Source organism: Pagrus pagrus (assembly GCF_965226575.1).
Source record: "Pagrus pagrus genome assembly, chromosome: 3".
NCBI lineage: Eukaryota > Metazoa > Chordata > Actinopteri > Spariformes > Sparidae > Pagrus > Pagrus pagrus.
Genome location: NC_140187.1, coordinates 2459165 through 2482174, shown reverse-complemented (window position 1 = coordinate 2482174; position 23010 = coordinate 2459165). Strand labels below are relative to the sequence as shown.

Below are 23010 nucleotides of genomic sequence, written 5' to 3'. Positions count from 1 at the left end.
CCTGCTCAGCGCGCTGTGACGTCACATGCACCCTGATGATCAGCACTCATCGATAGTATTGATCGGATTGATTACAGAAGAATTACAGCTGGATGATGCTGAGGTTTAATCTCGAAATGCTCTGTAATGATGTCGTCATCAGTGTTGTGTATCTGCGTGCGTCCGTGCGTGCGTGCGTGTGCGTCGTCTCCATCCTGCTGCAGACACGCACAGTTTCACAGAAACGCTCGCGCAGACATGAAACCTTCAGGATGTTGTGATTGTTGGACTTTGACTCTTAAAGTTCAGTTCACTTTGAACTAAAGTAGTTCCCTCAATAAAACAGAGACGTGACTCAGATGTTCATCAGGAAGGACTTGATAGTTAATGACTCGTTAATGAGTCACAGATAGACTATATAGTAGATAATGAGTGACCACAGGACAGACTGGGAGACACGTTATCGATCAATCATCAGCTGATGATGAGTTCATGATGACGTTCATTACTGATTAGCTTCGGCTATAAATGCTGTAGTGTGCAGCAGGTTTAACACAAACTCGTCCCTCAACAATTAAACATTAAATACATTAATACATAAATAAATATCTGTGGGTTAGAGTCACTTTATTCATGAGTTATATATGAATCAGTGTGAAACATGATACTGAATAGTTACCAAGTCGGCTCATTAGTTAATCATTAGTTAATCATTAGTTAATCATTAGTTACTCTTTAGTGAGAGAGGAGAGAATAAACAGTTTAATCTGAGTGCTGTCCTTTATTTTTATTTTTTACTCTGTAGTGAAACATAATACAGAGTAGTTACCAGGGGCGTTGCTAGGCCTGCAGCTTTACAGGGGCATTGTTCTGTGATCATAAACTGTCTGTGATGAAAAATAGACTCATTCATGAAATTTCATCTGGAATTTTACAGGTGAACACAGCGCATGTTTAAAAAGTGTCTGGCTACGCCCCTGATCCTGACATGATTTTGAGTCAATTGATCACACGACCTGGAAGCTATTGAGCTAACATGCTAATATTTACATATAAAAATTAATAAAAAATAATAAAAATTAATAAAAAATTATGAACAGACGTAAAATGTAAAAACAAGAGGCGTATCTCATGCAGCCAGTGTAGTTACATGATCCCACACTGATTTTGAGTCAATTGATCACATGACCTGGAAGCTATTGAGCTAAAATGCTAATATTTACATGTAAAAATTTATAAAAATTAATTAAAAATATTTAGAGATGTAAAATGTAAAAACAAGAGGCGTATCTCATGCAGCCAGTGTAGTTACATGATCCCACACTGATTTTGAGTCAATTGATCACATGACCTGGAAGCTATTGAGCTAAAATGCTAATATTTACATGTAAAAATTAATAAAAAATAATAAAAATTAATAAAAAATATTTAGAGATGTAAAATGTAAAAACAAGAGGTGTATCTCATGCAGCCAGTGTAGTTACATGATCCTAGTTACCAGGTAGACTCATTGATTATTAATCATCATCTGAATAGTTAACTAATGATTAAGTAATTAGTAATTAATAAGTTGTTACTAGTTTGTGCCACTCAGCTTCTCAGGTAATCAGCAGCAGCTCATTAAGAAAGTGCTCAGTATGTTGATTCACAGATAATTATGAACGAGTCATCACCTGATGATTAATGAATATAGTATCTCAGCCTGTTCTCGAAAATTATCTGCTGTAATTCTTTGAATCCAAGTTAATCAGGAAATATTCATTAATGATTCATTAATTATCAGGTTGTTCCTGATTCATTCCTCACTCCCTCCTCAGTAACTACTCATATTGTTGTGTACCTCATTGTAAAGTGTTGCTGCTGTATTATTAACTTCAACCTGTGAACAACTGTAACAATATGTTTCAGTGGTTTTATGAAATGTGAACCAAAAACAAAGCAACGACCACAAATCACACAAAAAGTCATCAGCAGGTCGTGCTGGGATGTTTGTTTGTTTGTGTGTTTGTATGTTTGTTGTTTAACTTGTTGTATTTTCTTCCAGGGCCAGTTGTCGTCACCGTGGAGGAAGGAAGTGACGCCATGTTACCCTGCTCCATCAGCACCAAGGCGAACATTGAGAATCTGACGTTTCACTGGAAGAAAGATGGTCTGGAGGTTTTCTTTTATCAGAACCACAAACATTACAATAACGGTGGACAAACAGGTCAACACAGACAGTTTGAAGGACGGGTTTTTCACTTTGACGATGAACTAAAGCGCGGCAACGCCTCCATAAAAATCACCAGAACACAGCTGGATGACAGCGGAAACTACTCCTGTACTTTCCCCCCCAACAGAAGTCCATCCAGCGTTACTCTTTATGTGGGTGAGTGTTTTATCAAACAGTTTTGAAGACGGATGCGACTGTTAAAGTTCTTACATTTATTCATTTAAAGTGTTTGTGTCACATTTCTTTCTCATACCGTCTCCAGACTTCCTGTTAAAGTCAACAATAAATTATTAAGTCACATAATAATCACACTTTTTCCCAGTATCACATGTTTTCCATGTCGGTAATATCATGTAATCACTCTGACATAATTGTTGTGTTGTGTTTTCCCTTTTAGATCGTGACCCAAAGCGCTCTGTGTTAACCTCTTGAGGCTCATTTTGATCGTGTGTGTTTCTGTCCCTCAATATCTGAACATTTTAAAGTGTATAATAGTCCAACAAGACCACGAGCAGCTGATACATGTTCACTGCATCACTGTAAAACACTGTGAGGGTTCATCAGGTGTGTTGATCTGATTTAAGACTCTGAGAGAGTTGAATTAGGAAATGATCAAACTGAAAAACTAGAAACTTTCTTGTTTTATTTTCTATTAAACATTATTTGTAAAATCAAATGAATCAGTTATAATCTGGGCCATCAGGCTGAAATTCACAGGATCTCTCCCTCAACTTGTCTCAAATGTCTGAACCAAATTTTAGGCTGACAGACAGAAGAGGCTCTGAGATATTTTAGAAAGTGCAGTACAGATTATCTCCAGCAGATGTCCACAGAGCTCTCTAAAACTTCTCCAAAGTTACCAAATGATGATAATAAATCCCTTTAAGATGCTGAAAAATGTCCCTCAGTGTTAAAGTTGACGATAAAAAGATGTTGTGAGTGTTTAAATAAAGATTTACATATTTATTATCATTGAATCATGTCTCCTTAAACATATCAATAAAGTTTCTCTGTTATGTGGGTGTCCCGCTACCACAGGAAGTCCGACAACACTCACTTCCATATATGGTCACACAGGTAATTTAATTGGCTGCTGACTCAGAGTGTTTTCACGGTGCTGACTTACCATTGGATGAGAGCAGCTGTCAATAACGCACATGTGGTGCTGGGGTACAGATGCTTTCCTGTGATTGGCTGATGGAGTTAAAAGCCCGTTAGGTTCGTCCCTTTAGGTCGTAGAAAGATGCTGATTGGTTGGTTTTGTTCCGGGGCGTTTACTGATTTCAGAGATACTGAACATCATTGGTCAAATCTTTTGTCGATACTTTAAATTGATTAAAATGAAGTTGTTTGGAAAGTTTGACGAGCGGCGCTAAAAATAAACGAGCGACACAATCGACTTTTATTGTGGTGGTTTTAACTTCCGCTTCCGTTTAAACGCGCTGGATTTAATGGGTGGACTTTTGTCTTTAAAACGAGCCGCTGTTCGTCTATAAATGTCTGTTTTTACACCTATAAACACATTTTAACTGCGGCTACACAGGCTAGCTAGTAAGTAGCTAACTGTTTACTGCCGTAAAGTGAGACGCTGCTGTTGTGATGTCGTAAATCTTTATCTTAGGTTCCTAAATGTGTTGATAAAACGAACATGTCAGCTTTCAGATGAGGTGTAATATGTGTGTGTTGACTTCTGTCGTCAACATGAAAATATGTTTTATGTTTGTTTATTAATTTTACACGTAAATATCGGGTCGCGTGCATCCTCCGCACCTTATAACATTAAGAGACAGAACAGGTGAAAACATCCCAGGTGAGTCCTGATTCTGATGACGTCACTCTCCAGCTCTCATTGATAGAAAATGGCTGTCATCAGCTCCACAGGCCTCAGTATCATTCAACACACTTACATCTGTTGAGCTAAACCTGTGTGTGTCATTCTGCTGTGTTACACATCTGGAGACAACAACATCTGTTCAGTTTGTGTCAGTGTTAAAGATTTACACTAAAAACTGCCTTTATATTATATTTATAATAACAGTCAATACAAACTGTAAATATTGTGCTTTGATCATCTCAGTGACAAAAACACATTCAAAGTTATAAACACTCAATATTCCAGTTTATCAGGTAACACAGATAAAACTAACCAGTCTCATTAAACAGACCAGGAATTAATCTTCATGAAGGTTTTAATGATCAGATTGTGTTGAAACTGTTTAGAGATGTATTTTCTGTATTTTTTACTCACAATTTGAACTGTATATATAAGCAGTGTATGGGTGGAAAAAACATTCCAGTATTCTTAATGATATGATTCCTTGTCTATTCTTTGTTCGCAGGTGCAGCTCCAAAGCCGTCCGTCGCAACACTTGATGAAACAAAGGACTGGTCTCTGCTGCAGTGTGAAGCTCATGGTGTTGCACCTCTTACAGTTGAGTGGAAGGACAGTGATAATAACACTCTTCATGCTGATACACCTCATGTCTCAGAGAGAGGAGGTCGTTCATACATCACTGTCAACATTACTGTGACCAAGACCGGCAGCTATCGCTGTGTAGCTACGCAGGAGACAATCAGCCATAGGATTGCTGCTGTGACCTATGTCCGCTTGACAGGTCAGTGGTATTTTAGTCTTCAAACTTTTAATTATTATTATTTACAAAACATAATGAGTTCAGACTGAACACACAGGTAATCAGCTCAAAGTCTGCTGATGTTGAAAATGTTTCAAACTGAAGGAACTCTGAGACTTAAAATAGAAAAAGCAGATAAATGTGTTGTGGATGGAAATAAGAAGAAGAAGTGGAGTTCATGTTTGTGCTGCTGAAACATTCACTGTAAAAACTCTCCAGCTGTTAAATTAACTGGAATAAAATCAACTTTTGTGTTCAGTCTGAATTCACCTTTAAGGATCATTTACATCATTCATTATCTTCTTCATGTTGGATGTGACTACGTACAACTGTGATGATACATGACTACAATATGAGCACATACACTTGATTCATGTGTTCATTTAGTTCATTAATCAGAGAAACTGTGTTCACTGAGAGAGAAACTCTTAGTCCTGAAACACATCTGAGCTCTGTCTCCTCGAGTCACACTGGTGCTGCTTCTGGTTCTGATGCCACAGGATCTTCATCACTAAATCTTTGTCTCAGTGACATAAAGAATGATGTTGGTACCAGCTCAGGTCCACTGAGGAGCTCAGACTGAAAGTGGTCCTGAACTCTGAGCCTCCTTTTCTGTGAAGTTTGTGGCTCCTTTCCAGTTGAGAGGCAGTTTCCACAAAGCAGGCCTGTAGTGAAGCTGCACAGGCTGCCTCTTCTGCCTGCTGACTGTTTAAATCCTTCACACCGACTGTTTGTGAGTTCACACCTGGACAAGTTAAATGTACATACATGTGGTTATTGAACAAAGATTTCTGCATCACCAGACTCAAATGAATCACAGCACACAAACTGAGTCTCACACACAGCTGAGCTTGTTGTTCAGCACATAATAACTACGAGGTGTAACTGTTGAGTCACTGACTGAACCAACTGACAGAACCGGGTCAGTACAGAAACACAGAATATGAGCTGCTGAGTGAGTAGAAGAGGAAACAGAAGATAATGTGACATGACACTGATCTGAAATGATGAGTTATGATGAGTGATAATAACAACACGAGTCATTAAACATCAGCACACATTTTAACTCACTCTGACTAAATATTCATGAAACGTTAAAGACAATAAATCACTTTTAGTGCTGTTGAGTTATGTTTTATCAGATTATATAATACAGCTAGAATTATAAGTTATTGTAATAATAATGTGACACTTAATGGGCCGGTTATCTCTGTTGTTGTTGTTGCTCTGATATATTATTATAAAACACGTTCCTGCATCTAGAAAGACACAAACAGAACAGCAGCTGCTGAACCTTTACACAGTATCAGCAGCTCAGTTTAATGTCACTTGGTGCTTTATAACTTATTTGTTGTCAGTCAGTCTGCAGCTGTTGTAGTTGTTTGATTTGATGTTTGATGATGAATCTAAATGATAAAACATGAACAAACCTGCAGGTTTAAATAAAAATAAATGATGACGCTCTTCTTCCTTTTTGAGCTGCTGTTGAATACAACAGAAGAATTATAACAGATGTGATGATCAGTTTTCTGTTCTGGCAGCTTGAGACTGTTGATCAAATACACTCAGTGGACACTTTATTAGCTTCACCTGTACAATCTGTCAATGAGATCAGATTCAACACATCTTTATTTACACTGAGTAAATTAATGAGACAAAGAAATTCAGTTTAACGTCCAACCAGAGGTGTAAAAAGCAGCTGTGAGCAGATTGTGTTCATACAGTATGTACAGGTGTAATAAAGAGAATAAACTGTGAGGGATGAAGACACTAAGATATAAACAGTGTGAACACGTGCAGCAGCACAGAAGGCAAAATATACAATGCAGGTATCAGAGCAAAGTAACGTCAGTGAGACGTTATATAGAGAATAAACAGCTGGAGGTTTGATATGAACACAGTGTTCACACTATAGATCACATATATACAGTATGTACAGCAGTATAAATATGTTTATGTATATATTGTAATTTAACACAGCAGCTCTGCCACTAATTCTGTTTTTATGAACTTTATAATGTTCAGTTTGTGTCGACTTTGTCTGAAACGTGTAAATGAAAGTGTGTGTTTATTACTGAGGTCACAGTTAAAGGTGGTGTTGTACTGAACTACATCACACTGAGAGGTGTTTCTGTTTTTTTGTCCTCCCTGTTTACAAACATGACGGGTCAGAACATTAGAAACACCTCTGAATATAATACAGTCCAGTTCAACAGCGTCACTAACTACGAGCTCAGCGATGAAGATTTTATTTAACTAACACCTCGATGACAGCGTCGACAGAAACTGAATTAATTCATCATAAAAGTGAAGTTAACGTCAGAACAGTTGTGTTGGATTGTTTCAGATTAGAGCTGCGAGGTACGGCCTGAAAATTATATCAGGATATTTTTAGGCCACATCCTGATATACGATATGTAACTGGATATTTTAAATCTTCTCTAAAGCGCTTCATAAACATCAGGATCATCATTAATGTGGATATAATGACTCAGTGGGTAAAGAAAGTATCAGAACAAGTCGATCAGTCTGGTGAGTTCAGAACATGACGTCACTTTACTGTAATGAGCCTTTAAAACCAGGAGCAGACAACAGTTATGATATATCACCATGTGAGAATATCAAATATCTAAGACAACATATAGTCTCATATCATGATAACAGTATATATTGTACATGTTGCTCAGCCCTGCTTTAGATTGTACAGGTGTTCCTATTAAAGTGGCCACACCCGAGCCCTGTTAACAGAAGGGGACAAGCTTTTAATGACCCTGTGTTTCACATTTCATAACACATTTTCTTTATTACTTTAATGTAAATAGACGACAAAGTTCACATGACGTCCTTTAATGTTTTTTTAAGCACAACAAATGTGTAAAAGTTCAGGAGCTGCTGTAAAGTCTTCACTGTTGATGTGTTTCTGTCCTGATGTGAGTCAGAAAAAGTGTTTCAGTTGTAAATAGTTACAAACTCTTTGTAGAAGTGAAATGTGTCTGAAATATGATCCTCTGTTGAATAATGCTGGCAGCTGTAACTGAGCCTCATCATGCTTTTTATTACTTTTTTCTTTCATCTTAAACTCGCTCTAATCAACAAGCAGAGATGTGATGAACAAAAAACATCCCAATATTACATTTCTGATGCTGAAATTAAATCTAATGTCATCTTTTGTTTCTGTCATGTTCACAGGTGCAGCTTCAAAGCCGTATGTCTCAACAATTCAAACAGATGATGGGATGGTGCTGCAGTGTGAAGTTGTTGGTGCTTCTCCAAAACCTAAAGTCGAGTGGAGGGACAGTTCTGGAAACATCCTTCCTGTTAAAGATGTGAAGGTCACAGAAAGAGGAGACAGCTACGACATCGTCCTCAACGCTACTGTGCCAAAGACAGGCAACTTCCGCTGTGTCGTCAGTCAGCAGGAAATCAACCATCAGACTGAGGCTAAGATTGATGCAAACATCAGTGGTGAGATTCTTCCTTGTGACGTTTGAACACTTCAGTCATTTAATTCTTTATGTTTAAGTATTTACACGTTTTTACTGAGCACAAAGCAAATTGTGATGAAGACGTCTACAAAAGTCAAACATGTTTCAAACTGAGTGTAAAATTATCTTCAGAGTCTAAGAATTGATTAAACTTCACCCACAAACTCAGTAACAGATTTATTAATGTCTGCTGCAGCCTGATCCTGACACTCTGTCACATTTAACTTCCAAAAGAAAAAATGTTGTTAAACTGAAGAATTATTGTTTCACCAAAACACACTGTGAAGTTTTTATCAGTGTCACACTGCAGCTCTCAGACTGGGACACAACCAGGAGACACACAGTGAACTAAACAACACAGTGACTTATTTCCAACAAAGACACAAACAGCTGGAGGAGTGAGTGCAGTCAGTAGTGTAGCAGTGGATGAGTGAAGATGTGCTGTGTGGATGTTGAGCTGTAAAAACAAACCAAAGGAAACCAAAAGCCACGACACAAAGATGTGTGAGCAGATGTTCTGAAGGATTTCTATACATGGAGCACATCAGGCCCAGGTGTGTCCCATGCTGCTGATGAAGCTCCCAACAGGTGTGCAGCCCTGGAGACAGAAAGCACAGCAGCAGCAGAGTGAAGCCGTCAGAGAGGCCGTCACTGTCAGCTCTGTTTAGATTAGAGAGATTAGAGAGAGACTTTATTAATCCCAGTGACAAACTGCAGCGTTACAGCAGCCGAGTTACACATGAATCACACAACAAACAGCATGAAGACACTCAGACAGGAAGAGAAGAGTTTACTCACTGATGACTTTATTATTTTATTTCTCAACTACAAACTGAGCTCACACTGAAAACTAGGAGCAAACTTTAACTCTACATGTAATTATATTTTCTGAGTCTAGATCAAAGTAACTAGTAACTTTATCTGTCTGATTAATGTAGTGGAGTAAAAAGTACAATATTACCTCTGAAATATAGTGAAGTAGAAGTATAAAGTTACATAAATCAGAGTACAATTATAAGCTCAGTACTTGAGTACTTGTACCCGTCTGTCTCTGAATGTTTGTTAATCTGAGTTGTTGTCAGAGACTCAAACAAAAGCTTTTAAACACTTAATGTTTCATATTTTAAAACACATTTTTTCTCTGACTTTAGTGAAATAAAAAATACATCAGACAACAAATCTCATGTGATGTCAATTCAAGATAATTTTTAGTGAGTCGTGATCTTTTTTTTTATCAACTTAAAGCTTTTTAAAGTTAAAACAGTCGCGATCATCGACTGTATAAAATCTAGTCGAAGCCTTCAGGTCTGAAAGTGCCTTAAACCTGCATTCTTTCTACCGACCAGCAGGGGGCGACTCCACTGGGTTCAGACAGGTGTGATTGTATGGAAGCTGCTTCTCACCTGGTTTATTCCCTCAGTAAACAGTCTCCTGATGAGTTCATGGTCTCAGTCTGTAGCTTCAAGCCTTCTTCAACTCAACATGATGTTCATTTAGTCAGTTATGGTCCCGTTGACAGTAAAATAGATGAAGAAGCAGGGTGTGATTTAGGGCGAGAAAACCTTCATTTATGCTGAAACCCATGTGCCTCTTAATGCTGAGATCATTCTTAGTGTTTTAATGTTTCAATCATTTTAAAAAGACTTTGTCGTCCTGATTTTTACCTTCAATAATTAAATTGATCATTTAGAAAGTGTATTTTGTGTTAACTCAGGTTGTCTCTGCCTCATATTTGATTGTGTTTGAACATCTGAAACAATTAAATGTGACAAATATACAAACATGGAATAAATCAGGAAGGAGTCAGATACTTCTTCATGACACTGAACATAAAGGCTGTGGAGCTGCAGGTTTTACTGGACAATGTAAACTTGTAATTATTAGCGTTGTATTGCAGTGAAGGTCCAACATGACAAACAGCTTCCTGGTACTTTATTCATTAACTGCAGCAGAGTTGGTTAATTACAAGATGAATGAACTTAAAATCCAGCATTAAGTTTTGACTGAAAGTGAAAATGAGATGAAAACATCAGATGAACTGTAACACTGTGGTTTATACATCTGAGCAGGAGTCTTCCTCTTCTGTCTGAGCCTGAAACCAGGAGTGAAGAAATGTTCAGCACCTCCAACATTTACTGATGTTTGACTGTGATGGAGAATCAGAGTCTTCATGACACAGTTTGTCCACTAGAGGGCAGCACCAGGCTCATTTTACACTGTAAAAAGTCCCTCTCATTACAGATCGTCACATCTATTATTAATCACATCTAAAGGATCCTCATCAGATTTGTTTTTGTCTTTTACAAATATTTATAAATCTCAGAAGTCCAGTCTCGGTCATGCTCTCAGGTCACAGGTGGTTTAGATACAGCTGAACACATGTTTTACATTTTATAACACATTTTTATTCTTTAACTGCTGAAAAGATTATATAGATCTCTGATTTTGTCCCTGAAACATCCTTCAGCTCCTCATTCAGATGGTTTGAGTCTAAATACAGTACCATGTTGGATGAAGTCAAACTGCTGAAGATCTAAATGAGCTTCAGATGAACTGCTGAATGCACTTTTGGGCCGAGCAACAGCTGTGGATTCATCCTCCTCTGCAGTGTAGTCCCACTTTGTAGATCCAGTATGGACATGAAGAGTTATTACAATGACCAGTAAGTCATTTGAACATGTCGAGCTGTTCACTGTGATCGGATCAGAGCATGAATCTGCAAGAAAATGTAGCCTGTTGTAAAAATCTGAACTAAAATCTAAAAACATAACTCTAACATTTACTTTTGAAGCTTTAATGCTGTCAGACATGCTGAGAACAGAATCCTCTGTTGTGGTGGATCGAGTTCAGTGGCATACAGGGATGTTAATCATTAATCATTAATCAATTAATCACCATTAAGATTTTAACCGATTTTAAAAAATGTATTAACCAACGATCAGTTATGAAATCCATTAAAAAGCGTGTTGTTATGAACTACAAACACTTTCTCATCAAATATATCAAAATAAAATACAAAATGCTGGTGTGAGAAAATGTATTTAATTGAAATAGAAGTAATTTGTAATTTACAATATTTTAAAAAAACTGACATTATTAGACTTTACACATTTAGTCGCCTCAGTATTTGTTGGATTTTGTTGGACCAGCTGTTGAGCAGCGACAGACGGAGCTCGACATTTAAAATGAAGTCATTATGTTGTTATTTAGTTCATCAGTCAGGAAACTTGTTGTTCACTTTATCTGTTATTTTAACTCCTAATGAAGCCGACTCTGATTTTAAATCAAACATAAATCATATCAGTGCTTAAAACAGTTTTCTAATGAAGAAACGTCCAATATTTTTTCATATATCGTGAACGATTCACAGATAATTGATTGTTGAGGCAGCAGACTGTCACTTATAGACATTGTTTTAAATGTTATTATTAAGACATGATGTCAGAGCTGTAAGTCTGAAACCTTTAAGATCAGAAGCTTTTGTCTTTCAGTGGAGATGAAACTGCTTCATATAAAAACAAGCCTCCATGAGCTGTGGAGTCGTGCTACTGTCCATAAAGACTGAAGTAAAATTATATAAATCTCGTTTATTAAGTAAAAAAAGACCTTTAACTCTCTTTATCTCAGACCTTTCTGTATTGAGGGACTAATGATGCGTTCAATTGCACTCTGAACTCGGAAAAAGCGACGTCTGATTCGGAAAAGTGTAATGAAACAGTCGTCCAAGTCAGAAACTCGGGCAAGATCTGCGTAGTGTCGGCGCACATAGTGAACAATTACCTTTACCTCTTCATCATTCTTTACTTCATACAGTTTGTTTGTGATACGTGAAGTCAAAACAATTTGCAGTTCACTTTCACTCAGTTGATCTGGTCACAGTCGAAGTCTTTGACAGTCTGTTCAGAGACGACTCCTCCTGTCTTCTTTCAAACTGCCCTCAGCTGTTGAATCAGCTGCTGTAGCTGCTGTGAAGTTCACAGACTTTCTCTTCAAACACCTGATTGCAGCGAGCGTCCATGTTTTCAGGAGCAGACACACTGGAGCGCTTTTAGATTAGAAATCGGGATTACCGACCCGGAAATTCTGATTTCAGACTCGCAGTGAAACGCAGCTTAACTGGAAGCTGCGTTCATCATCACGTTTAGAGTTCTGGTCAGTTAAACAAACATTTAGCTCATTTACAAATAACAGGTCATTCAGCTCTCATGATATTTAGACCAGATGTGTCTCACAGCAGGTGTTTGTCGCAATATTCATGATAAAAAATTAAATATTGCTATCGTCTTAATAATACACATATGATTTTGTGTGAATAATCCAGCGATGATCAGTCGGCCTTGTGCATCTTTTGTTTAAATTCATCTGGCTGCCTTTTCACTTGTAACTGAGTGTAACTGTTTTTATTCTACATTATAGTTACAGACTGTCTCCTCCCTACACTCGTATGTTTAGGGTAATTTGTTTGTCAAAAAAGAGACAAAAATACAGAAAATAAAGTTAAAGATTGATTTATTTGCATTTTTGTTCTCAAATTTCTGCAGATTTGGAGATAATATTGTTCTTGTGAATTTGTTTGGTCGAGATAATCATGTAGTGAAGATCTGATAGTGACAGCCCGACTCCTAAAACACTATCACCTCCACAAAATGAAACTTTTCTCATTCAAGCAGCTTTTAAACTCTTCTGTGATCCATAATTGTAATATTAGGATGAATGTGTTTAGTTTTGGGCAGAATTTAATGTATGAAGTTAAAGTTTCAGTTAATTCATCACCGTCCAGCAAAGAAGTCAAACAAAGTGCCTCATGTTGTGCTCAGAGTTGTTCTCTGCAGTCTTCAGACCAAACCTGAGTCTCCTCCGAGGTTTTTCAGCTTTCATCCGATTTTGTAGACGATGTTTCACGCGGTGATCCGACCTCGTTAAACGCTGGTCGACTGCTTCAGATGTGACTTTATACTGACGTCACGGATGATTCCACACTCTGATTAGCTGGAGGACGTGGATTAATGTTTAGTAACTGGACAATATAACCAGACCCTTGTGATGTACAAGTTTTATTGCTGTTTAAAATTAATGTGCCTGTACAAGTAACCATAGCAACAATATTGACAGACACATTTTTTTTAGGAAATGAAATCAAATTGCTTCTTTTGTCCAACCAACAGTGCAAAAAAAAAAAAAGACTCATTATTCTTTTACTAAAAAGGCAGACAATACTCATGTTAAAGAAGCAGGAACCAGAAAAGCATTTAGGTTTTTGCTATTTAGCCAATACAGATAACTGATAATAACCTGCCTCTCTTGGCCAATACCAGTAAGATAACAGATAAGTTCCTTCTCTGTAGTAGATGTGAACCTGACATTATATTTTTTTGTTTTTCCCTCCTCTCTTCTTCTTCTTCTTCTTCTTGTTTGTGTTTATTGGCAGATCACAAACAGACAGAGTGTGTAGATGTGCAGCATCCTCCTTTAATTCAGCTCTCACTTTGTGAACTCAGCACACAGGACTATAAAGCTCAGACTTGTTTAATGCTGTACCACTTCTTCATTGTGTAAAGGTCATTCAGCTGCGGGGGTTGAGTCTTTTTAACATTTCACAAACAATAACTGTCATCCATTCACCACCATCAGGGTGGTGAATGGCTGCCTCTGGTGGTAGGTGAAGAGAGGCGTCTTCAGAGTTGCCTTCAAAAAAATTTGCAGGGCAAAATCACAAAAGCCATTCGATCAAAAAAACAAACAAACACATATACACAAGCCATTTAAGTCTACAACTGTTACCATTTATATTTTTTTTGTGAAATGCTTTTCAGATGAAGGGTCAAGCACAGTTGGAGTTGTAATTGGAATCGTTGGAGTAGTTGTTGGAGCTATTATTGGAGTTGCTGGAATAGTTTTTGGTGTAAAATCTCGGAGGTCTGGAGGCTCAAACGCTGCTACAAATGGCACTAATAATGGTAAGTTTAAAAAAAGGAATTAACATGTCCATAATGTCCAGAAAACAACAACAAACAATGACCTTCTTGTGTCCAGATTCTTGTTGTTTACCTCTAATACGAGATCCAGGACCTCATTTATCTATGAGTCCTCAAACACAGTTGTAAATACATTACATTCACGAAGCTCTGAACATCATTTACTTTAATATTTTTCCCTTCGAATGTGTGTGATATTAGAAAGCAGAGGACCTGAATTTTACCTTTAAAACCAATTTTTGTCATCATAACATCCGTATTCCTGCAAAACTGATGGTTGACCTCAGTAATCTTTTATTTCACTCATGATTGTTGTCTTGTTGATTTTGGGGATTGTTTGTAATATTTAATGTGCAGTGTTTCTGTCACAGAGCTGTGTGTGGAGCAGAGAGGAGAGGAGGATGTTATAATCTTGACCTCTGTTTAATTAAAACAATGGATTTTAGTCATCTGGTTTGTGACCAAATTTCTAAATAGCAGAACACGATTCTGTCATTTTTATACAGATTAGCTGTCCAGTCATCACCAGAGAACCATTGTGTAGGTGAGTTTGGTGGACAGCTCTAAATACTGCAGATTTTGATGTATGTTCATTTGTTTTCTCTCCTGCAGCCTCAACAGAAGACAAACATGACCACACTGCAGGAACCGAGTCTCAGCTTCTGGCCTAGACTTCGTAAAAGAGCCACTTCAAAGATGAGACCTCGTTACAGGTTCACGGTCAGCACTGGGCTTTGGTTTGGTCGGTAGATGTGATCAGAGAAGGACAAAAAATCATGTTTCAGTGTTGTCAGACGGGCGTGTAGAGGAGTCTGCTGTTGTGTCACAGACCAGAGTTTTCCTCCTCTGATCACCACGACCACAATCTGTCCCCGATCCAAACCAAGTGCTTTATTCTTCCATTGCAATCATTATTCTTCTAATAATATACAATATAGTCAGTTAGTGACAGGATGAAGTCCTCAAAGACAAACAAGATGTAACTTCTGTGAAACTTCTTTATGTCAGAGTTGTGACAGGAGTGCTGTCAGTACATCGCTCCCCTTCTTCTTATTACTTTCCTGCAGGTCTGTGACTCAGGAGGTAGAGCAGGTCGTCCACTGATCACAGGGTCGGTGGTTCGATCCCAGTCTTCTCATGACCACCTGTCAAAGTGCCCTTGAGCAACACATTGAGCATTTTAAACTCCTGATGGTCCGGTCACCCTCCATGACAGCTCCCTGTCACCAGTGTGTGACTGTGAATGATGCAGATGTTAAAATAACTGCATGAATACTTCACATTTACCTTTTCTGCTTCCAGCTCTCAGCACCTTTATATCAGAGACAATATGAAACACTCCAGTGAAACAGAGCACAGTGTGTCTGACATTAACATGCATTAAGCATTTCTGTACATCTAACTTTAACTATACATTTACCAAACTGCAGCTGTCACGTACAATCATTTAAAAAAATGTTGGCATTAAATGTTTAAAACAGTCATTCCTGAATATAATTCAGGGTTTTGTTGTTTTTATCAGGATCGTCTTATTGCTGATGTGAGAGGAGTCACTGAGCTTGTTTTTTATTTTCTAAATGTTTCTTTATCTTGTCAGAGACGGTGATTATTAATACACTTTGCTGTAAATCTGACCAACTGGGCCGTTATAATATACGTGCTTGGCTTCTGGACACTTGGATCACAGCAGACGAGCTGTAAGAAGCCATTTTATGTTTCTGTGGTGTTTTTTCTGTTTCTCCATCTACGTCTCCATCTTCTTCAGTTGTTCAGCAGAACGCTGCGACTCTGTTTTACTGTGAAGCTCCAGAAATGTTCTGTGGACTACGAGACTTCACCTGACTTTACATCATCATCTGATAGAAGTGAGGTTTAGGAAGTAATTTAGAAGATTATAGTTATTTATTTTTAAGGAGTTTGGACCGTAAAGCCTCGATAGTCAACCAATCAATCAGACCTAACTTGTCCTTATAGTGAGTTTTTGTTGAGTGATTTCTGTCTGAGGCCTGAATAATGAGATCAAATCATTTCAGACCTCTTCAGGATCTCAGGTTGTTAAAAATGTCAATTTTGATTCTCAGCCGAAGGGAACAGGATCGCACAAACGTAGTCACTTGGATTTTAAATTAAAAAGTTATAATACCCACGAGAAGGTCATCTATTAATCCTCAGCTCCTCCTGTCCACATGTCAACCCTGAACAGTTTCTGTATGAGTGTGTGAATGGATGAATGAAGAACCAAAGTGCTGAATAAATAATGTCCTTTTACCAAATATTATCATCCTGCTTGTAACGTCCTGACTGAGCTCCACATGGGCGTTAAAACAACATAAAGTAAGCCTGCTGTTAACGCTGTCAATGAATGTGAACTCTGTTGCTGAAATAAAATATAATGTGACTTAATTATTTTATTTTATTTTGATATTTGCGTCGGCATGTTGCTTCTTTTCAGTTCTGCAGGTTCAAAGAGTGTCAGGTATATAAACTGAACTGTGTCCTGCCGTTGACTGAATGTATATTATTGTTGTTTACTGATGATGATGATGATGATGATGCACATGTCGAGTCTCCGGCAGCTTCATTATTTCTGTACAAATGTTTGAATAAAACAGGAGAAATGTCAGACTGTGTGACTGTTCTGGAGGTTTTCAGCTGTAAAAAGAAACAAAGTACAAGCAAACACACTTCAGTCCGTCAGCATGTTTCTCTGCTCTTCAGCTGTGTGATGAATCTAAAACTTTGATTTTCATGATATTAAAGTTGTTTCATAACATGTAGTGCAGGAAGCAGGACGAGACAAGAGTTAAAGAAGAAAAGTATATTTATTAAAATAATTATATCTGTAACACGTCCATTTCATAGGTCCGGAGATTTCATGTGAGTCGTAGTATTCATCACAGTGAATACAGCCAATGTAGCCAAATTATTTTCAAACTGTTATTAATATGCACTGTAATAAATATAACTCAGAGAGGGAGACACGTGCTGATGTAGAAGGAATAGAGATAAAAAATACCAAAAAAACCAAAAACATTCAGGTTAACTCATAATTTTAATATTCACAATATTAATGAGGTAATAACACAAACTGTTTCCATCAGTGAGTAACAAGCTGCTCTCAGAGGAGAATAAGGTCCCAGAACTGTTTGAAGCTAGAAAGGCGGCAGGGTCCGCCACATGTAAACAAAGTAAAACAGTATAAACTATGTTGTCCTTTAAGGTCAGTTTGTTTATTCAGTTTATTCAGTCATGAAAATAAAGAGAGTTTGATTATTTAGCAGAAATAAAATCAGCCAATTAAAATCTTCCTCTTCTGATTCAGAGGCTCCTTTAACTAATCAGAAGGTCTGTAACGTTACTTCTGATGTTGGACTGAACACAAACTGACAGCTGGGGACGGTGAGCAGATATTATGTCGGTTTGCGATCCGCCCATAACTAAAGAAAAGAGTGAGGAAGAGGAAGAGGAAGAAACTCACTTGGAGGCAGCATATTAAGAATGTAAGAGATAAATGTAAAAATGTTAATAACCTCCTGAGGTGTCTGGGAGGTCGGGATTGGGGTGCAACCAGGAAATCTCTGCTAAACATATACCAAGCCATGATGAGGGCCAGGTTAGACTTTGGTAGCGTTGCTTATGTGTCAGCAGTAGAGAGTCACCTTAAGAAGTTGGATGTGGAACAGGCTAAGGAACTGAGGATATGTAGTGGGGCCTTTAAGACATCTCCAGTAGCAGCTCTGCAAGTTGAGATGGGGGAAGAACCTCTAAGAATAAGGAGGGTGAAGCTCATGTTGGCATACATGGTGTATCTGCAGGGCCACAAAAGATCTCACCCAGCAAAGGCCATACTAGAGGAGTGCTCAGAGCATAGCAAGACAAACTTCTGGAGTCTGAGCTGGGTTGGAAATGTAAAAGCCGAAAGTATTAGTTTATGTGATGTGCAGTATATGTTGAGTGTTCCTCTACCAGAAATTCCTCCTTGGGTGTTTCAGGAGCCATCGGTGGATTTTAATATTCAGCACAGACTCAAGAAGAAGTCAGGACAGAGTGATACTGGCGTAATAGTGCAAAATTATATTGAAAAGAACTATGCAAATAAGCTATTAATATATACAGATGGATCAAAAGATCCAGAATCCCAGAGTGTAAACTGGCAGTGAAGGAGAGAGCAGACCATGCCTCAGTGTATACGGTCGAACTCTTGGCTATTAAACTTGCTCTAAGGTGGTTAAAGAGAGACAGTAGTGTTTATGCACTGATTGCATCAGACAGTTGGGCAGCCCTAAATAGTATTAAAACAATGAAATCATGCAGACAGGACCTAACTATGGAGATACATCAGCTGTTGTATGAAATTCAAAGCAGTGGGGGGACAGTCTGCTTTCTGTGGGTTCCGGTTCATGCAGGGGTTGAGGGCAATGAGGATGTGGACATTCTTGCAAAGCAGGCAGTCGGGTCACAAACAATAAACAACAATATCCCGCTAGGGAGAGCTGAAGGAAAGTCAATCATAAAAACACAAATGCAAAAGATATGGCAAGAGTAGGCTACTGGGATATAAACGAAACAGGAACACACTTTTATAGCATACAAAAGCAAGTGGGGGGAGGCTAGGACACACGGGGGTCAACAGTACATTACACATAATTGGGAAACATCCTACTGGCAAATGTAGAACTTGTGACCAGCCTGAATCAGTACAGCATGTTCTGATGGAGTGTAAGGCATATGAGAGAGAGAGGAGAGAACTGGAAACAGCCCTGCAAAGGGAAGAGTAAGATTCACAATAGAAAACCTGCTGCAACGGTCAGAAAATGTCAGTAAATATGTAAGAAAATACCTGAAGGAAACAGGGCTAATGGACAGGATTAAAAAATATTAATGATATTAGTGTTGGTATTAGTATTAGTTATTTATTTGGTTGTTTTGTTTTATTTGTTTTTGTTTTTGTTTTTTCCTGCTAATTGAACGTCCCACACTCCAGTCCGGTAGGTGGCGGCAGTGCACCATTAAGCTGGATGCCAGCCGCCATTCAAATCCAACAGAAGAGGAAGAAGAAGAGGAAGTGCTGGTTCAAAGTACAGCGCGCCGGTTTAAGGACTCATGTTGTAAGTTTGTAACCGACCAGAACAATCTGACATGAAAACAGGACGGATTACATTTGTTACCACACTGCAGGGACGAGTACAGCTCGACTGGGAACAAAGTGTGAATGTAGCACCTGATGGAGAGGGTCATCTGAAGGCAGCGTGGAGGTGAGTAACTTCCTGCTCTCACTCGTTACAACTGTTTCTGTTACTTTTTGTAACAGACAACCAAGGAAGTTACATTAAAACCGTCAACAACTGGTGGCAACCTGGAGAATAAGCGCCGTTGTATTTATACTTAAATAATAACTCATCCAAAATCAGTAGACCTAACGCCTCGTTTCCATCAAGTGATCTGATTATGTTCAGTTCGTTACACATTAAAACGGATACTTCTGCGTTTCCACCATCAGAAGCTGTGAAACGTACTAAAATAAACACACATGCCGTCCGTTTACCCTAAAAAGTACATTTACTCAATTACAGTGTGAGATTTCAGTTTTTCCTTTTCAATAGATTGGCAAAGATTTCTAAAATGATGTTTCCACCCTGTCATTGTGGTGTATTTAGTGTAGATTGATGAGCCAAAAAATAACGATTTTAGCATAAAACTGCAACATTAAAAAGTTAATATTTTCTGAATGCACTGTATACATAGGCCTACATACACTCACTCACATTCATACAAATATACATACATAATTTATAATATGATATATATTAAATATATACATTGACCAAGTTTCTAATTCTTATTATAAAAGTTAATTAAGCTATTATTCATATTTTATGCACACAAACACATGCATACATCTCTGAAAACACCTAGCGATGTTTAAAACCCTCCCTCATCCCTGTATCATGTCTTTGTACTTTTTTTTAACACGATCATTGTTGGACGTTGCTTCAGCTTCGTGCTCGAACCAGTCCACAGTTTCACACCATCGATTGAAATGCACTTACTTCTTATAGTCGTCTGAACAGCTCGCATCTTGAAATTCAACTTTTCCCTCACATTATAACCCCCCTCTCTATAAGGTCCAAGGTTTCTGAATATTACCTGCTAGTAGTTTGTTTCATGCTTTATAAATTATTTGTGCAGTTTGATGTTCAACCAGGTCGATGAACTTTATCACACGTTAATTTAAAAACACTAAGTTGCTGTGATGATAATATCTGACTTCATGAACCGTTCTTATAGCTCCTTTTGTGTAAGTGTTAATAGTGGTTGCAGTGATCTTTTGTAGGTGTTCCCCCTCAGACCTCCACACAGTCATTTAAATATGGTCAGACCAGTGAACAGTAGAGTGTGCAGTGGTTTGGGATCCAGTACGAGCTTTGTCTCACACAGGACTGAGATGCTTCCTGATGCTTTATCAATCAATTATCACACCCAGAAATATATTTACATACATTCTTTTAATATCTACACTATCTATCTTCACCTGTAGTTGATTATTTGATTTACAATTTCCAAACATGATCTTTTTTATTTCTTTTTAAAATTTATTTTTTAATTAATTGATTTCTGTCAAAACCACCTTTTTACCATCCCCACATTTAACACACATTTTGATAATTCTTATGTTTTACACAGTATGTCTTTAATGTATGAAGAGAAGTGGCCCCAACACTGACCCCTGGTGGACTCCACAAGCAATGTCAAAACATGACCACATGTCCTCACCATCTTCACAAACTGTTGCCTATGGCAAGCCCTTTTAACATTTAATAGCTAGACTGGATATGTATTGCAGATATCTGCAATTCAATTCTTCCTAGTCAAAAAGAACATTTCAGATATCCACAATGACATTCTTCCTATCTACAATTGTCATTTCAGATATCCACAACGTCATTCTTCCTAGGACAAATGACGTCACTTTTGCCATTCATGTGTATTGGGCTTTCAATTTCAGATATCAACAATTACATTCTGGATATCTAGAATGAACATTCTGGATATCTGCAATTGAATTCTTACTAGGAAAAACTCCCATTTCAGATATCTTCAATCCAATTGTTACTAGTCATAATTTTCATTTCAGATATCCAAAATAAAAAACTATTCCAGATATCCAGAATGTAATTTTGAATATCCAAAAATACATTGTGACTAGTAAAAATGTCATTATTGATATCCACAATTCGTATTATGACTAGTAAAAATGTAATCTCAGATATCTACAATTAGAATTATGACTAGGCACAATACAATTGCAGATATCCATAAAAGTATTGTTGATATCTGTTGATGGGCAGACAGGACGCCATTTTAGCATAAAAAGGGCCCATTGACTATCCAAAATTATATTTTAGATATCCATAATAGCATTTCTCCTAGTCAAAATGTAATTTTGACTAGTCAGAATGGCAATTAGAGATATCAGCAATCACATTCTGACTAGTAGAAATTGTATTTCAAGATATCTAAAGCTTTATTTCTCCTAGTCAAAATTCAATTCAAGATATCTTTAAATCCTTAAAAATTATAAGTGGCCGTTTTAACATTTAATAGCTAGACTGGATATGTATTGCAGATATCTGCAATTCAATTCTTCCTAGTCAAAAAGAACATTTCAGATGTCCACAACGTCATTCTTCCTAGGACAAATGACGTCACTTTTGCCATTCATGTGTATTGGGCTTTCGATTTCAGATATCCACAATTACATTCTGGATATCTAGAATGAGCATTCTGGATATCTGCAATTGAATTCTTACTAGGAAAAACTCCCATTTCAGATATCTTCAATCCAATTGTTACTAGTCATAATTTTCATTTCAGATATCCAAAATAAAAAACTATTCCAGATATCCAGAATGTAATTTTGAATATCCAAAAATACATTGTGACTAGTAAAAATGCAATTGTGGACATCTGTATATATATTGTGGATATCCATAATTATAATTCTTCCTATCCAGAATGCAGTTTTAGATATCTGAAATTGTAATGACGTAGAATGAACGTAACTGTGACTGTTGACGCAGTGCTTTGACGTATGCTTTGACGTGTAAAAAAACAGTCGGTTACTGTCACAAGACATTTTAGCGGGATTCTCTAGCTAGCGGGATGCAGAATGGACCGGGAAACGGACAGATTGTCGACTTTTGATCGACTTTTTAACGCAGCTTCTCGTGCAAGACAGGAACTTGCATCCCGAGATCCGGAGGATTTACTTTCTACCACAAGGCGACTTTTCCGATGTCGTCCAGTGACACAAGGTCAGTTTGCATGATTGCTTTAGCATGCTAGCAATATGGACTGTGTAAGTTATAGGCAGAGACTTTATGTACCTTTGTACAGTGACGGACCGCCAGGGCCTGCTAAGCCTCCAAATGAGGGAATAATAATGTAATCATAAATTATATTTTAGTTTACTCTTAATAATGTATCTGCGTCTGCCCGTTTTCTGATTGCTTCCTTCTCTCCTTCAATTACGTGATTCAAGAGTGTGGAAACAGAAACGACTTTGCTAGCAACGATTCGATTTTCTATCGAAAATCCTTACATTCAAGACTGAAAACAAATAACTAATGAAAGATGGATATATAAAAAAACAAGGAACGAAATTAGAAACCAGTAACAGCAATAGCTAACTGTTGTCTTTTACACAGATATAAACAGAATGTAGT

At 37.6% G+C, this 23010-nt stretch overlaps 2 protein-coding genes and 1 long non-coding RNA gene across 3 annotated transcripts in view; all 3 read left to right on the top strand.

Annotated features, from left to right (window-relative positions):
- Nucleotides 1-8315, top strand: part of LOC311254814 (butyrophilin-like protein 2) — a gene marked incomplete at its 3' end in the record, with an annotated part of 69786 nt that extends 61471 nt beyond the window's left edge. Inside the window, exons 4-7 of the mRNA XM_084348810.1 lie at nucleotides 2024-2347; nucleotides 2589-2615; nucleotides 3975-4001; nucleotides 8014-8315. Of these exons, the coding sequence (XP_084204936.1) occupies nucleotides 2024-2347; nucleotides 2589-2615; nucleotides 3975-4001; nucleotides 8014-8315 (680 nt within the window). The remainder of the gene's footprint in view (nucleotides 1-2023; nucleotides 2348-2588; nucleotides 2616-3974; nucleotides 4002-8013) is intronic.
- Nucleotides 8316-14127: 5812 nt separating this feature from the next.
- Nucleotides 14128-16907, top strand: LOC311253293. Its single transcript, XR_014621662.1, has 2 exons — nucleotides 14128-14266; nucleotides 14897-16907. It is a non-coding gene; the product is annotated as an uncharacterized lncRNA (long non-coding RNA).
- Nucleotides 16908-19406: 2499 nt separating this feature from the next.
- The window catches only part of LOC311255344 (CD276 antigen homolog), a 64478-nt gene continuing 60874 nt past the window's right edge, over nucleotides 19407-23010 (top strand). Inside the window, exon 1 of the mRNA XM_084349753.1 lies at nucleotides 19407-19539. The gene's annotated coding sequence lies outside the window, so the exon portion shown is untranslated. The remainder of the gene's footprint in view (nucleotides 19540-23010) is intronic.